This window comes from Sus scrofa, chromosome 5 (assembly GCF_000003025.6).
Source record: "Sus scrofa isolate TJ Tabasco breed Duroc chromosome 5, Sscrofa11.1, whole genome shotgun sequence".
Lineage (NCBI taxonomy): Eukaryota > Metazoa > Chordata > Mammalia > Artiodactyla > Suidae > Sus > Sus scrofa.
In genome coordinates this window covers 70,926,616-70,943,154 of record NC_010447.5, presented here as the reverse complement: position 1 = coordinate 70,943,154, position 16,539 = coordinate 70,926,616, and the positions used below count along the sequence as shown (strand labels likewise).

Here is a 16,539-nt window from a genome sequence, read left to right as displayed (position 1 = left end):
CTTTAGAATCAGTTTATTAATTTATATTACTACATACATAAATTTGTAGAATTTAATAATATTTTTCTTACCACATTCTATTCAGACCTTATCAATTAAAAAGTGAAATCAATACTGGTTTTACTTAGTTTGATAAAACTTTTTGTTTATCGCCAATAATATTTAGCTGTATGTAATATAAATTCCTACTTTAAAAATGTTGGTACCCCCTCATTTTAGCCAAGGGTTTGCTACAGGTTAAGACAAACAATAAACAAAGAATTCCAGAAGTGTTTAGGGTGATAGCAGCTTTACTAAAGTTAGTGATTCCACAGAAACTCTTTGGAGGCAATAGCTCTTGTTTGGATGTACTGATTCTGGTTGAGTATTACATGTCTCATATGTATGTATATTTGTATGTATTTATTTTTGGGGTTTTTTGTTTGTTTGTTTGTTTTTTTTAAGGCCGCACCCACGGCATATGGAAGTTCCCAGACTAGGGCCCAAATTGGAGCTGCAGCTGCCGGCCTACGCCACAACCACTGCAATGCCAGATCCGAGCTGCATTTGCTACCTACACGACCACTCAAGGCAACACCAGATCCTTAACCCACTGAGCAAGGCCAGGGATCAAACCCTCAACCTCATGGTTCCTAGTTGGATTTGTTTCTGCTGCGCCATGACGGGAACTCCCATATGTATTTATTTATCAAAGAGAATATTGCAAAATTTGGTTCTACCTCAGCCTTACATGTATAATAAGTTCAATGAGAAATTGTTTGGAACTTTGAACTAATTTTTCTCCAGAAAGTGTTACAAATACATAATGTCCAGGTTTCCTAACTCACGTACAATGATTTTTACTCGTTTTATAGTGTGGAAAGAACAATTCGAAAGGGAATTGGAAAAGGAAAATAAGGGAAAGAAAATTCATGAGTGTTGACCACCTTTTGGGGGGAAATATGAATTTCTGCCTTAGCCATTCTCTCTTATTCTCATCCACTGACCTCCTGTGGCCCCATGCTGCCTTAATCCTTTCTTCCCCTATGAGGTCAGTTCTCCTGTAATTCTTCCCTAGCCCAAAATACTGTCCCAACCTTAAAACCATCTACTTTCTTCTCTCATCTCCTTAAATTCAAAGTTGGGCACAAAGCCATCTGATTAAAGGAACTCATGCCAGTGGAAATGCTGTATAACTAGTAAGCTTCCTCTAGGGATATTTGTAATTTTGAAAGAGGAAGCATTCATTTAACTACTGAAAATTTGGGCAGCAACCTCATGAAGAAAGAAGAAATTAAGTAGTATTCGAAATATGTTTTTTACCCTCTTTTGGCTGAGCGTTTCCAAAACTTGTCAGAGTCTTGGCCTTTGGGTTTAGCTTTGTTCAGCTGTCCTAGTTCTCATATCTGCTTCCATTCCTCCTCACTGAATGTACGAATTCTTTAGAAGTTTCATATCTTTTAATTTACTTTTTTTTTGTTGTTCGTGTTTATTTGTAGTGACTCCAAGGCCTCTGACAGTGTAAGTGTTGATAGGGAGGGTGGCAACTGGGTCATTTTTATGTCAGAAGCTACGTTTGTGTTGAAGGAGGATGTCGTAAGTCCTGTTTTACATGAAAGTTTCACCCTCTTCTGCATCAAAGTCTTTATCAAAACTTCAACCAATAGCTAATATTTGAGGTTTAAAGATTGGCTCCTCTACCTTTCTGTGCTTAATTTCTGTTGAGCTGTAAAATAATCCAGAAGTGTAAAAAAAAAAAAAAAAAAAATCCAAAAGTGTGTATAGTTAGAACATAAAGGAGAATAATTGAATATTTTTTTAGTTACACAAAAGATAGACCGGTTAGCAAGATCTGTCATTCCCCTCCTTTATCTATGGAAGAGGCATTATAATGGAACTAAATTAAATAGAAACTAAATCCCTTTAAGTCATGGAGAAGTATAGGGTTAATAGTTTATATCTCTGTCCTCTACTGTCTTTTGGAACTACTGATTGCACTATTTTTTAAAGAGGCAATTGGGAAGGCATCTAAAGTTTACCTACTTATTAGCTCACATTATCCGTATGTTTTAATGCAGCTCTCTTGTGTAAGGTGAGCAGAAATCCTTCATGTTGAAAACAGAAAATTTTAGCTTTTTGCCAGAGAACTATATACTTTGAGCTATCGCAGCTCGTTATCATCAGCATAGCCTAGATTAGATATAAAAATTTTTGCTTTTCTGGTGTGTATAAATAAAGAAAATTTACCATTCACACATTCATCCCCATATTTTTGGATATCTAGCTTTAAATGACTTGCATTATTAAGAGAGTTCACTCATTCATCAGACTGCATTATGTTTGTATTTAGTGGTGTCAGGTTGAAACTCTAGAAACACAAGAGATTTCTTAAGCAATGGCTTTTCTTTCCCTTTTCTAGCCAGTATACTGGACATTTTGATCCCTGGTGAATATCACTGCAGAATTTTTTTTCTCAGAAAGATTGCTAGTCTCTTCTTGCAAAGCAGTATGTAAATTGATTGTGAAAAATAACCACAAGGTCAACAAATAAAAGTCACTTGGGAGCACATGTTATAAAATTAAAATGAGATCTGTTTTGATGAAATCATTCAAACTAAAACTCAATCTCTTCATTTTAAAATATCAATGATTCTGGTGCAGTGGTTAACGAATCCAACTAGGAACCATGAGGTTACGGGTTCAGTCCCTGCCCTTGCTCAGTGGGTTAACGATCCGGCGTTGCCGTGAGCTGTGGTGTAGGTTGCAGACACGGCTCGGATCCTGCGTTGCTGTGGCTCTGGTGTAGGCCGGTGGCTACAGCTCCGATTCAACCCCTAGCCTGGGAACCTCCATATGCTGTGGGAGCGGCCCAAGAAATAGCAAAAAGACAAATAAATAAATAAATAAATAAAATATCAATGATTCTGAAAAATATTTTTGGAATTCCAAGCAGAAATGTACTATATCAGAATTGCTATATGCTGAATCAGAGACTAGCACATCTATCTTTTTGTCTACATGACAGATACTGGTATTCTGTACATTCCATTGAGTAAAGATTCCCAATTTTGTGTATTGAACATTTCTTAATTTTAAAAGCCTTTAAGAACATATTTATATTTTTTCACACTTTTCTAGTTGAAAAATAATCTTACTAATGGAAAGTACTACATTTCCCATTTTATTGCCACCTTTGCCTTAGATTTGTCCTTTGGTAGTCTAGGAATTAGTACAGTGATATTAATTTTCACCTAATAAAATTATAGTTTTCCACTGATATTATAACAACTGTATTCATCTGACCACAATACCATTTCATATATAATTTTGAAATAGAATTTAAGATTTAGTGATGTTCACATGTAGTATATTAAAATAGAAAACAAGTATCCTAGTATGTAGTATTAATGATATTTCCATATTATGGTTTAAAGGCATTACTTTTTGAAACTTTTTTTACTGATGCCATGAAACGATTTTATATTAAGGTTTAAAAGGAAGAGGATATCATTGAAAGTGGGATTTTTGTGGAAACTGAGAAAATTGGTCCGTTTTAGGTTAAGAAAAGTAATGGCATCCAAATATTCTTACTATTTATCAGCTTAGAAGTTGAGACTGTGGATTTATTTTGCTGCTGAAAAATTTCAACTCATAGTCTATATATTCTTCTTAGATATAATGCTGCTTGTTTTTCTACTTACTTTTTTACTCATACAAAATGTATTGCCTTTTTACTGTGTATTGTCCTTTGATGATATCTTTTAAAATTTATTTTAAAGTCTTCAAGCTCATGTATCATTTTTACCTTCTTATCACTTTCGCTTTTTACTGTCTGGTTTGTCCTTCATTGGCTTGGCCTTCCAATACTGTGCCTCGTGATTTTGAAGGCTACAGAAACTTGAGGAAAGCAATCGAGAAGAAAGAAGGTTGGAATATTTCCCAGGTTTTTTATTAAAATGTCATTTCAATACTTAGTTGCTATTCACAGGGAAATGTGTTATAGATTGTTTCAGATCGGATTAACTTGGTGTTCCTAAAAATAATGATGATTTTATAAAATTAGCAAACACCAAAATATAAAAAATTCTTTTGAAACTAAAACCCATACTGCTTTATATGAATTAAGATTCAGGCAATTTCCTGTGAATTTAGAATAAACCATCAAAATTTTGATGCCTGAAAATGACCCAAGAACCCTACTATTTGACTTTCAGAGTATTCCTTTCAGAAATTTGTGAGCCAACTGGAAATTTTTATTTAGGTGGGAATTGACATTTTGTTGTTAACACATGCTAAATCATGGGTGAGCTCTTTCTCTTCTCTTTCTTATTTAGGGTAATCTTTTTTGGGAAAACAACATTAAAATGGCAACAAAGTAAGAGGAAACTGTGGCCTTACCTCAGATAAGATTTATCAGGATATTTAAGGTTGAATTAGGAAGAAAAGTTTTGCTTTTAAAATGTATCTGAAGTGAGCATCAAAAAAATTATCTTTTTTTTTTCCCATTTGAAATATGAGCAAAATTTAGAAGCACCCTTTTGAACTGTTAATATAATAAAATTTTGCATTATACTCATTCAATATTATGATTATTAACCAAGTATCAAGTAGTATTTTACTTCCTATTAGAACTTCTCTTTATAGATTTTTTTTAAAACATGTCTCCTGATTACAAACTAAAAATGATTGAGAAAATAAGCTGGTTTCAAAATATTAAATATTTTAGAAGTACCACTTTAGAAATTTCATCTCTCTTAAGCCTTTTGAGAGCTTTTACTGTAAAACAGTTAAACTAATCTCTTACTTTAAATAGCTAAAACCTTAAGTTATATCTCCTTTAAGTTATTTAATAATTTGCATAATTATATCCTATAATCTAGTATTCTAAATTTTCTATAATTCTGTAACTTATTTTGAATATTTTATAATTAGAGTATAATTCTGTCTGTAAATCATCTTAGGACTCACCTAATTAGTTGATATTTAGGACATTATATTTATCATTGGAATTAAATTAGGGCACTAAAAATGTGAAATTTTTTCTATTTTGAAAGGTCAAAATAAGACCTATAGTTCAAGTAGTGTAATGGAAACATTTTCCCACTTTAAAATAGTTAAGTCCTTTAAATGTTCTTGGTGAATAGAGTTTGCCTCCAATTTTTATATGATCCCTAAAGGATAACAAAAGCAGAATTATTTGGTATTCTAGGATAGGGCTTCTCAGACATAAATATGGATGTCGATAACATGGGAGTTTGGTAAAATGAAGATTCTGATTCAGTAGGACTGAGGGGGAGCCTGAAATTCTGCATATCTGACAAGCAGCTCCTGTGTAATGATGATGCTTCTCTGTCTGTGAACTGAACTTTGAGACAGTATTCTAGAATACTGACCTTAGAGTCATGACACCTGGTTTTAAGTCCCTCTGAGTTGTTGATTAGCTTCTGCAGGCACAGTTTCTTTTTTGGTTGTCAACAAAAATGTTGACATTGGTTGTCAAATATCAAAGGGTTTAAACCACTTGATGTAGTATTCCTATCAGCTAAGAGATTCTGAATCTATGTAAAGTACAAATTTACCTGTTTTTCATTGCTGCTTAGATAGTTTAGGTATAAAATTTCCTCAATTTATTGAGGAAATTTGAACATTTGCTATGCAATAATTGTAAAGTACCAAATTATACTTTAAAAGCTTAAGCTTTAAGTGATTCTTAAAGGTAAATTAACAATATAAAGTTATAGGAGTTCCCATCCTGGCTCAGTGGTTAACGATTCCAACTAGTAACCATGAAGTTGTGGGTTCAATCCCTGGCCTCGCTCAGTGGGTTAAGGATTCAGCATTGCCGTGAACTGTGGTGTAGGTCACAGACGTGGCTTGGATCTAGCGTTGCTGTGGTGTAGGCCGGTGGCTTCAGTTCCAATTGGACCCCTAGCCTGGGAACCTCCCATTGTTTTGGGTGAGGCCCTAGAAAAGACCCAAAAAAAAATTGTATATATATATAAAGTTATAACTGCTGTTTTTTCTGCATCAGAATTGGCACAAACCGCTTATAATATATGAGTTAACTTTATATATAAGTAAAAAGTAGCATTTGTTAGCCTGGATTCTGGTGACCTAGAGGGAGTAGGAGGGTGTGTTGGGTCAAGTATTTGGAACAAGGTGGTTGACTAGGTATAAATCTGAATAAAAGGGAGTTTGGGTTGTAACTTGGAGTAATGAAAGAACAAAAATTGTATGCCACCATGGTTGCAGGTGAGGAAGGGAGATGCATGGGAAAAAGGAAGGAAAAAGGGAGATATCTTTCCTAACATATGCTCCTTTCCTAGCCTTACGCCTTAGGACTAAATCTCAGGTATAGCACTGCTTGAGTACATGGTGCTGGCCTTTGAATCAGATGATTGGGTGAAGGGGGAGTTTCTTGCTAGATTTGCAGCTTGAAATGCATGATAATGGAAAGTCAACAGTCCAGTTGTAATACAAATGATGTAAGATAGGCATTTAATATGTTCAGTGATTTAACAAATGCATAGAATCTTGTTATAAGTTTTTGATTCCTTGCCAGTTAAGATGGCTTATTGATGTTCCTATTGGTAGTTTCTTCTCATTCTGGAGATAGGAAGTCTTCTTTGCATTTTTATGCACCTTTCAATTTGTGCAGTTCTTCTCCAACATATAATTAGTGTGTAAGACACATAGGCAGAGGTGCCAAACAGAGGTGCTTAAGCCCAGTCACGGGAATCAAAATATTTAACAAATACTTACTGCACATTTATTTTGCACATCCTGTGGTTACTGAGCATGCGACGCTGAGCCAAAGAGACATGATCTCTACCCTTAGGGGGCTTTTGGTCTAGTGGGGAATAGAGAAATGAAAGAAAGAACCACATAAATAAACATAAATTAAGAACTCTGGGGCGCTCCAGTTGTGGCTCAGTGGTGACAAACCCAACTAGTATCCATGAGGACGCGGGTTCGATCCCTGGCCTTGCACAGTGGGTTAAGGATCTGGCATTGCTGTAAGCTGTGGTGTAGGTCACAGACACAGCTCAGATCTGGCATTGCTGTGACTATGGTATAGGCCAGCAGCTTAGTGCCAGTTTGAACCCTAGCCTGGGAACTTCCATATGCTGCAAGTGTGGCCCTAAAAAGAAAAAAAAAAAAAAAAGAGAGAGAGAACTCTGACAAGTGTTCACAAAGGAAAAAACATTTATATTCATTTTGTTCTAAGTATAAAAGTATCTGTGAAAATCAGGAACTAAAGTTAAAATATTAGAGTTTAATAATAACAGCAGGGCCTAAGTAAGATTATTTTTTTAGTCTAGAAGCTAAAAATGAATCCATGTATTAGGGCAATTATTTAATGTAGCAGGATATCTGAAAGAAATGAAAGCTATTCCAAAGTTACTCTGATAAAATTTTTAGGCTCTTTCTAGGGGAATTATATTTGGAGAATATTGCCTTATTCAGGTGTTCCCTTTCTCCTTAATGATTTTAAAATCTTACTATAGCACAAGAAGAAATTTTTATATACTTAGATCAGACAACAAATATATATATTTAAAATTTCCCTTGAATTTAAATTGTCTGCGTTCTAGTAGATTCATTAAAGTTCTCTTTCTTAATATTATTTAGGTTGATTAAATGTATAAATCTAGTGAACAGAAGAGTAGTTTCTATGCACGACTGATCATGGTTGCTATATCCCGAAGGGTCAGGGTGGTTTAAAACTTTGCTCACTAAAGAGCTTTCTTTCGCTCATGGGCACCAGGGCTGAAGTAGCTTAGCTCTAACATTACTTGACATCAGCATGTAGTCAGAGGGTTGTTCTGATAACTGAAGAGGAGGCTTCTGTTTGTATGGGGAATCTTGTGGCAGATCCTGGAATTTCCTATTCAGTCAGAGGGCAGGCTGAACTTCAGATCGTTTGATGTACAAAGATCCATTTCTGTGAGGACATCATGAGAAACAGCCCCGAGCTAGTGGTATGGCCTAGGAGAAAAGAACCTGTGCTATTACTGAGGGGAAACCTGAACACTGTGAGGGATGCAGACAGTGTAGACATATTTATTGTGGCCAGATTTATTCTGATCTTTAAATTTATTCTTAAGTGTATTAGGACATCAATAAAAATGCAGTTTCTATATCTTTATATTTGATGAAAAAATTTTATATACTTAGATCAGGCAACAAATATATATATATTTAAAATTTCCCTTGAATTTAAATTGTCTGCGTTCTAGTTCATTGGATGTTACTGTGACTAGTTCATAGCTATCTCATCAGGTGTCATGCTCCAGGGTATATCTGTTCCTCTTTGTTTCTAGAAAATAAGATTTTCTCCATTGATATAAATTACTGCATTATTAGTTGAATGGCAATTTCTGTTTTCCTTGGAAGCATCAGATATGATAACTTTGCTCAGTTAGATGATGAACTCTTCTAATTTGTTTTCACAAATAATTGATGGCTTTTAAAAATCTGGGAGAAACAAGTGAACAGTTTTCCTCTCTAATACTATATGTTTTTGTTCCTTTTTTTAAAAGTGTGGCTGGTAAAGAGGATAATATAGACACTGACCAAGAGAAGAAAGAAGAAAAGGGTATTTCAGAAAGAGAAAACAATGAATTAGAAGTTGTAAGTATGAAAGTATGAATTTTATAATATCGAGTCCCTGGATTAGGTTGTTCTTGGTTGCTGATGATAGTACTAACTTTACATAGAAAAGAGAATTGATTATTATGCATCCATTTTAAATTGTTTCCTTGAGGACTTCTTTTCTTCAGGAATGTGAGCTATAAAATATTAGCAACTCACAATCTTGTGCATTGTGAAAGCATTGTGTATGAGGGGATGGAATACTGTGACAGAAGTACTCTTTGAGGAGTGGTGCAGTGGTTAATGAATCCGACTAGGAACCATGAGTTTGCAGGTTCGATCCCTGGCCTTGCTCAGTGGGTTAAGGATCCGGCATTTCCGTGAGCTGTGGTGTAGGTTGCAGATGCGGCTCGGATCTAGCGTTGCTGTGACTTTGGCATAGGCCGGCAGCTACAGCTCCGATTGGACCTCTAGTCTGGGAACCTCCATATGCTGCAGGAGCGGCCCAAGAAAAGACAAAAAAAAAAAAAAAAAAAAAGAAGTACTCTTTGATTTAAGACAAAATTATTATAAAATAACCTTAAAATTGTAGATTGATTTTTTCATTTGTTTAAAGTTTTATTGGAGTTCCCGTCGTGGCGCAGTGGTTAACAAACCCGACTAGGAACCATGAGGTTGCAGGTTTGATCCCTGACCTTGCTCAGTGGGTTAAGGATCCAGTGTTGCCGTGAGCTGTGGTGTGGGTCACAGATGTGGCTCAGATCCCACGTTGCTGTGGCTCTGGCGTAGGCCCATGGTTACACCTCTGATTAGATCCCTGCCTGGGAACCTCCATATGCCATGGGAGCGGCTCAAGAAAATACAAAAAGACAAATAAATAAATAAATAAAATTTTATTGAAGTATAGTTGATTTACAGTGTGATATTTCTGCTGTACAGCAGAGTTATTCAGCTATACATATACACACATCTATTATTTTCACATTATTTTTCCATATAAATTATCACAGAATATTGACCTGTGTTATACAGAATGTCCCCATTGGATTGATTTTTTTTTTTTTTTTTTGGTAACTGATGAAAAGTGAAATTTCTGTGCTCTTGTACTTTGTACTTCTTATAAGGTAATCAGTTTGCTTTGCCAGTATTGTGCTATTAATGGACACAAATCATATTTTAGGAAGAAAGTCAAGAAGTGAGTGATCATGAAGATGAGGAAGAAGAAGAGGAGGAGGAAGAAGATGACATTGAAGGGGGTGAAAGCTCTGATGAATCGGATTCTGAATCAGATGAAAAAGGTACTTTTCCTTTGGTATAGGATAAAAATTCATTTTGAGAACTTGTTTAAAACATGACATAAAACTCTTACCATTTTCCATTTTGTGTCTAATGGAAACACCTTTCATAACTGTTGACCCACATATGTTCTCTAAGGCCGATGTTTCTTCTCTTATTGGATTTGGTCATTGTGTGACTTCCATTCTTATTTAGTACAGGTGGTATTTCTTGTCCTTGACCAATGTGTGACTCTTTAGCTTGTTGCCCTTTTTTAGTGTTTGGTATATTCAGGATATTTTCCTTATAGTTGCTAAGTGAATACCTGGATATAGATGATGGTTTTCATGCTCTTACTTAAAAGCTAAACTTACATTATTAGTCTATCCCATTATTTTTATTTTCTTCTTTTATAATAGCCAATTATCAAGCAGACTTAGCAAACATTACTTGTGAAATTGCAATCAAACAAAAGCTGATTGATGAGCTAGAAAACAGCCAGAAAAGACTGCAGACGCTGAAAAAACAATATGAAGAGAAGTTGATGATGCTGCAACATAAAATTCGGGACACTCAGCTTGAAAGAGATCAGGTACTTCAAAACTTAGGTAAGAATTATATTTAATTCAAATTAAAGTTCAAATGAAATTCTCAAAATTGATTTTTATCTTCTTTTCCTTTCACAGAAAAAAATTATATCAGAAGCTACATTATGTTAAATACTATTTTTTATTTGGTTTCTTCATGCTGTTACCTGTCTAGGCTATTTAATTATTTTTTCCAAAGTTGTGGATAATTGTTTTAATGCCTTGATTTATGCTGGAACATTTTTTAAAATGTTTAAAAAAGTTTTCAAAAGATAAAAACTTCAATAATTGTTAAATAGGTTGAGTAGAGTGAGTGATTAAAAGACACTAGCCTCCTGAGATTTGTACTTGGCAGGTAGTTCTTCTCTAAGATCATGACAAATATTCTATCTATGAAATAAAAATCTGTGTCTCACAAAAACAAATACGAATATTGTTTCGTCATTTAGGTTCAGTGGAATCTTACTCAGAAGAAAAGGCAAAAAAAATTAGGTCTGAATATGAAAAGAAACTTCAAGCCATGAATAAAGAACTGCAGAGACTTCAGACTGCTCAAAAAGAGCATGCAAGATTGCTTAAAAATCAGTCCCAATATGAAAAACAATTGAAGAAATTACAGCAAGATGTGATGGAAATGAAAAAAACAAAGGTATTTATTTCCATTAATGTTTCATGTTGGTGATGTTTATGTCATTTGGGACCAAAAAAAATTTATTGTGGTTCTTTCCATATTCAATAAAAGGTGACCCAGTCTTAGAAATGATGCACTCCTTTTTGGCGATTAGAAGTTGTTTCCTGTACGGACCCATTGTCAAAACCTCTCTTTGCAGTAGCTGAAAATCATGTGGTCAACAGGGCTTCTCTGACTTTGAGCAATGTTTATCCTGTTAAAACTCTTGTACAAGGTTAACAAAAGTATAAAATATTACAACATGCAAAAAAGCAGAGATAATAACAACGAACAATATATCCACTGCCTAGTTTAAGATAGTAAATGTTACAGAAATGCACAAAGCCTCCTGTGTATCCCTTCCTGATCATATTCTCCTTCCCGAAGAGGTAACAGCTATCTTGAATTTGGTCTTTATCATTCCCACACATAGAAAAGTACAAGTTTTCTTCCCTTGAACAAAAAAGAGAAAATGTGAATTCTAATCTTTGTTACTGTTTTTGTTGTGGGATAGATTATTCTCAACATTTGGCATGAACATCAATGTTGTCTCCTTAAAATAGGAAATGTAGAAGTAGTCGGATTATTATGTTGTATAGTTGCTGATGACAACAACAAAAATGGTAAAAGCATTAGGTGCTTACCGCGTACCAGGCACTGTTATAAGCATTGTGCAGGTATTAAATCTTTGAATTCTCAAAGAAGTCCATCTAATCCCATAAGAACTATTATCTCCATTTTGTAGATGAGGAAACCAAAGCCTAGAGAAGTTAAGTAACTTGTTCAAGGTCACACAGCTAATGGTAATAAGTCCAAAAAATCATTCAAGTTACTGAACAACTGGACATTGAATAAAAAGCATAGAACACTGAGCCACTTGATATATGTATGAGTGTATTAGAAATATAAGTGTATTAGTCTTACAAAAATAAAAGTTGACCCTTTAAAATGTGTAGTAAAACTCCACATTTTTTCTTAAGTATTCAGAGTCCTAAGAATATATTTGCATACATGTGATTTATTTAATGAATATTATGGTAGTTGTACAATAGTTGTATTCACCTTTTAGGTTCGCTTAATGAAACAAATGAAAGAAGAACAAGAAAAAGCCAGATTGATGGAGTCTAGAAGAAACAGAGAGATTGCGCAGTTGAAAAAGGATCAACGTAAAAGAGATGTGAGTGGACTTTAACTCTCAGTTATGTGAGAATATTGTACATCAAACACGATGGTTCAATAAAGAGAAGAAAATTTTTGATAATTTTAACTATTAAATGCAGGTTAAGTACAATAAACAAGCATTTTACAATATGGCATTTATTATCATATGTGGATTACAGTAATTTAAGTTTAAAGTTTATAAAAAAGCACTATAATATTATTAGAAATTTTATTGGAGGCTTATTTCCTAGATGATGCCATGGAAGAAAATGGCAAAAAATAGCTAGTTATTTCTAGGGAGGCCAAGGAAGTAGTTGTAGTTTTATATAAGATGGTGATTTTAGGATAGTTCCAAAGACATTTTCATCATTAGGGATTCTTACAAGGAACCTGGAATGATAACCAGTCTTCACTAGAAGAGGCTTTACTAAGAACTATAAAAATTTTCATATTCTTTGACCCAAGAATTCTGCTTTCATGAACTCAGACTAAGAAGATGATTTAAACTAAGAAAAAGTACAGTGTGTTAAAATCTTTACTTTAGGGTTATTCGTAATAGTGAAAAATGTAAAATCAACTAAGATGTTTGACAGTAGGGGTAAAAGTTAAATTTTGGTTCATCCCATTTAATAGGTTGTTATTATTCATCCATTAAAAATTAGGATTTAGAAGCTACACAGTAAAATGAATAATGATTATGATTTTTACATTAAGTGTAAAGTAGCATTTTATATATGCATGCTTGATTACAATGAGGAAAACATTTGAAGGATACATACCAATATGGTAACTATAGATGTGTTAGGGTTATAGGTTATAATTGATTGGATTTCCCCCACCCCCATTTTTTGACAGTATGGTTGTTTCTTATGACTTTTTTTCTTAAAAGAAGAGGCCATCTCTTCCTTTCCACACATCAGTTAGGTTTTCATCCTTTGTTTCTTTTATTACTTGCTCAATTTTTTCTACATTCTCCCTGAAGAAAACATGAACGTACAAGGTATTTTAGAAAACAAATCTTCTTTGAAAGATGAAGAGGGAATTTAAGGAAGTAGAGAAGAGAGAGTAATGAGATAGAAAAGTAGATATTTTAGCCAGATGACTTCCATATTTATGGCTATATTTCTTTATTTTCCCAGAATATCAGTGTATTTTAATATAGCATGCTTTGTCACTTTGAATTCCTAGACATTTTATTTTATTTTATTCTATCTATCTATCTATCTATCTATCTTACTTTTTAGCACTGCACTTGCGGCATATGGAGGTTCCCAGGCTAGGGGTCGAATTGGAGCTACAGCTGCTGGCCTACACCACAGCTAAGGCAATGCAGGATCTGAGCTATGTCTGTGACCTACACCGCAGCTCATGGCAACGCTGGATCCTTAACCCACTGATCAAGGCCAAGGAGTGAACCTGCATCCACATGGATACTAGTTGTATTCATTTCCACTGAGCCACAATAGGAACTCCCTCCCTGAATTCCTAGGCATTTTAGATCTTGTTTATATCAGTATATTCCTATAGAAATCAAGTAAAATATTGCCTATTCTTTTTTCTGCTCTTTTTAGAAAAATGGAGATAATTTCCAGGCCATAAAACTAACTGTTTTAAACTACACAATTCAAGTTTTTAGTATATTCACAAATTTGTGCAACAGTCACCACTCTCTATTTCTAGAACATTTTCATCCAGAAAGAAACCCCATAGCTATTAGCAGTCACTCCGTGTTACTCCCGCTCTCTGGCTTTTGACAGCAACTACTCTACTTTTTGTCTATGGATTTCCTAATTCTGGACTTTTTTTTTTGCTTTTAGGGCTGCACCCTTGACATATGGAGGTCCCCAGGCTAGGGATCGAATCAGAGCCACAGCTGACGCCACAGCCACAGCCACGTGGGATCTGAGCCATGTCTGCGACCTACACCACAGCTCATGGCAACACTGGATCCTTAACCCACTGAGCAAAGCCAGGGATCAAACCCACATCCTCATGGATCCTAGTTGGGTTCGTTAACTGCTGAGCCATGAAGGGAACTCTTGGGCATTTTGTATAAATGGAATTATACAATATATAGCCTTTTGTGTCTGTCTTCTTTCATTTAGCATGATGTTTTCAGGTTCATCCATATTATAATACGTGCTGGTAGTTCCTTTTTATGGCTCTATGTATAGAGCACATTTTGCCTATCCATTCCTCAACTGATGGGCACTTAGGTTGTTTCCACTTTAGGGCTGCTTATTTATTTACATTTTTAATGAAAACTTTTAAATGACAGGACTATTTTCCTTACAATGTATGCTACCTATTTCTTTATTGCTGGTTCATTGATGTATGGAGAGATCAATATTAAGCACTTTCCTGGGACTGAACTTTTGAATTACATTCACAGTATATGATATCTCTGTTCTGTTCAAGATGTGAGGCTGGCTAATCCCATATAGGGATAACATTTTGTATTTTTCCGCTACCTTTAATTTGTTGCTTTTTGTGCATATTCACTTCTTTTTTGTGTCTTGTCATATTACACTTTGAACCCTTAGAGAACCAAATATGTTTGTACATCATACAAAAAATATGAATGAGCTTTTGAGACTTGATCTTTAATATGAAGGAATTAAATAACAAGCTTCAAACTATAGGTAATTTTGGCCTTTGATAGTTCATTCATTTAAAAAAAGATTTATTAACTTTGCCTCTAGCCTATCATTGTGGTAGGCAATTAAGATAAAAGGCAGTGACAAAATAGAATTGTTTTATCAAAGAATTCCCATATGATGAGATGAGAATATATAGAAACATGAGGTGAATGATCTGTTTGAATTTGGGGTACAGAACTCAGAGAGTTATTTGTTATATCGCAGAAGTAAAGTCCTGGAAGCGATCTTTTGTGATCAAGTCCATTTCCTAAGCTTTGTCCAGGATCACAGAGTTGAATAAATGACATCCAGAACTATGATCTATTTTTTGAGTCCAAAATTACTTCCTAAATTATATCCCTATAAAATGGCTTAAAGTAATTAATAATTAATTGTCTTTACTGTATAGACTATCTAGAAATGAATTCGTAGAATACTGACATGTTTTCTTACCCAATGTTTTGTTTTATTTCCCCAATATAATGTTTCTAAAGTTATTACATAGTGCTAATATAATTAGTATATCTTCTCCCTATGTTTAAAACAGAGTTTATAATTACAATATATATTGTAAGATGTGCCTATTGAAAATATTCTAAGCTGTGTTTCTTCCTATTAATGTCTCAGCCAGTAACCAAAACAAAGTGTCTAAAAAAATATGAAATATTTGTAAAGTGTTTAGAAAAAACTGTTTGTATATAGTAAGCCCTGTATTACTGTTTATTAAATCAAAATATGTATCACAGAGATAATTTCATTTTGGCTATATCAGTATGCATTTGTGTTCATTGGAATAAAATATCTATATCTGTGATAATGGATGCAGGGTTAGCTCAGATTCTGCTAAGAACTCCTAGAGTTTCCATCAGAATGGGGAAGTATGTTAGTAAGGAATAGTAAGTATTGTATCTTTCGGTTTACTATTTTAACTTATTGAACATTATCTTATAGCATCAACTTAGACTTCTGGAAGCCCAAAAAAGAAACCAAGAGGTAGTTCTTCGTCGCAAAACGGAAGAGGCAAGTTGACCATTGGGAAGAAACATTCTGGTTTTGAGATAAATGATGTACTTGTGTAGACTAAGAGAATGCGTCCATCTCTGTTGCTATTTCAGGTTACAGCTCTGCGTCGGCAAGTAAGGCCCATGTCAGATAAAGTCGCTGGGAAAGTCACTCGGAAGCTGAGCTCCTCTGATGCCCCTGTTCAGGACACAGGTTCCAGTGCAGCTGCCATAGAAACAGATGCCTCAAGGGCTGGAGCCCAGCAGAAAATGAGAATTCCTGTGGCAAGGGTCCAGGCCTTACCAGCACCCATAACAAATGGAACCAGGTCAACATGATTCTTCTGTTCCTCCTGACATAATCTTTGCATTAATACGGATTGTTGGACTTAAATGAAAAACAGCCCTTTATTTGGCAGTGCATAATCAAATAAGTACAAAGTCATTATGTTTGTCTGTTTTTATATTATAGAAAAAAATATCAGAGGAAAGGATTGACTGGCCGAGTGTTTATTTCCAAGACAGCGCGCATGAAGTGGCAGCTTCTTGAACGCAGGGTCACAGACATCATCATGCAGAAAATGACTATTTCCAATATGGAGGCGGATATGAATAGGCTCCTCAAGGTGTGG

The 16,539-nt window shown here is 34.7% G+C and overlaps 1 protein-coding gene across 15 annotated transcripts in view; it reads left to right on the top strand.

Moving 5' to 3' along the window:
* Positions 1–16,539, top strand: part of KIF21A (kinesin family member 21A) — a 140,834-nt gene that overhangs the window by 86,678 nt on the left and 37,617 nt on the right. For 9 of the 15 annotated variants that reach the window (XM_021092530.1, XM_021092527.1, XM_013997928.2 and 6 more), the window contains exons 12-20: positions 3,867–3,905; positions 8,523–8,613; positions 9,755–9,872; positions 10,269–10,457; positions 10,886–11,085; positions 12,176–12,283; positions 15,858–15,926; positions 16,022–16,236; positions 16,380–16,533. In XM_021092530.1, the coding sequence (XP_020948189.1) occupies positions 3,867–3,905; positions 8,523–8,613; positions 9,755–9,872; positions 10,269–10,457; positions 10,886–11,085; positions 12,176–12,283; positions 15,858–15,926; positions 16,022–16,236; positions 16,380–16,533 (1,183 nt within the window). The remainder of the gene's footprint in view (positions 1–3,866; positions 3,906–8,522; positions 8,614–9,754; positions 9,873–10,268; positions 10,458–10,885; positions 11,086–12,175; positions 12,284–15,857; positions 15,927–16,021; positions 16,237–16,379; positions 16,534–16,539) is intronic. The other 6 variants (XM_013997931.2, XM_021092529.1, XM_013997935.2 and 3 more) reach the window with 1 other exon arrangement.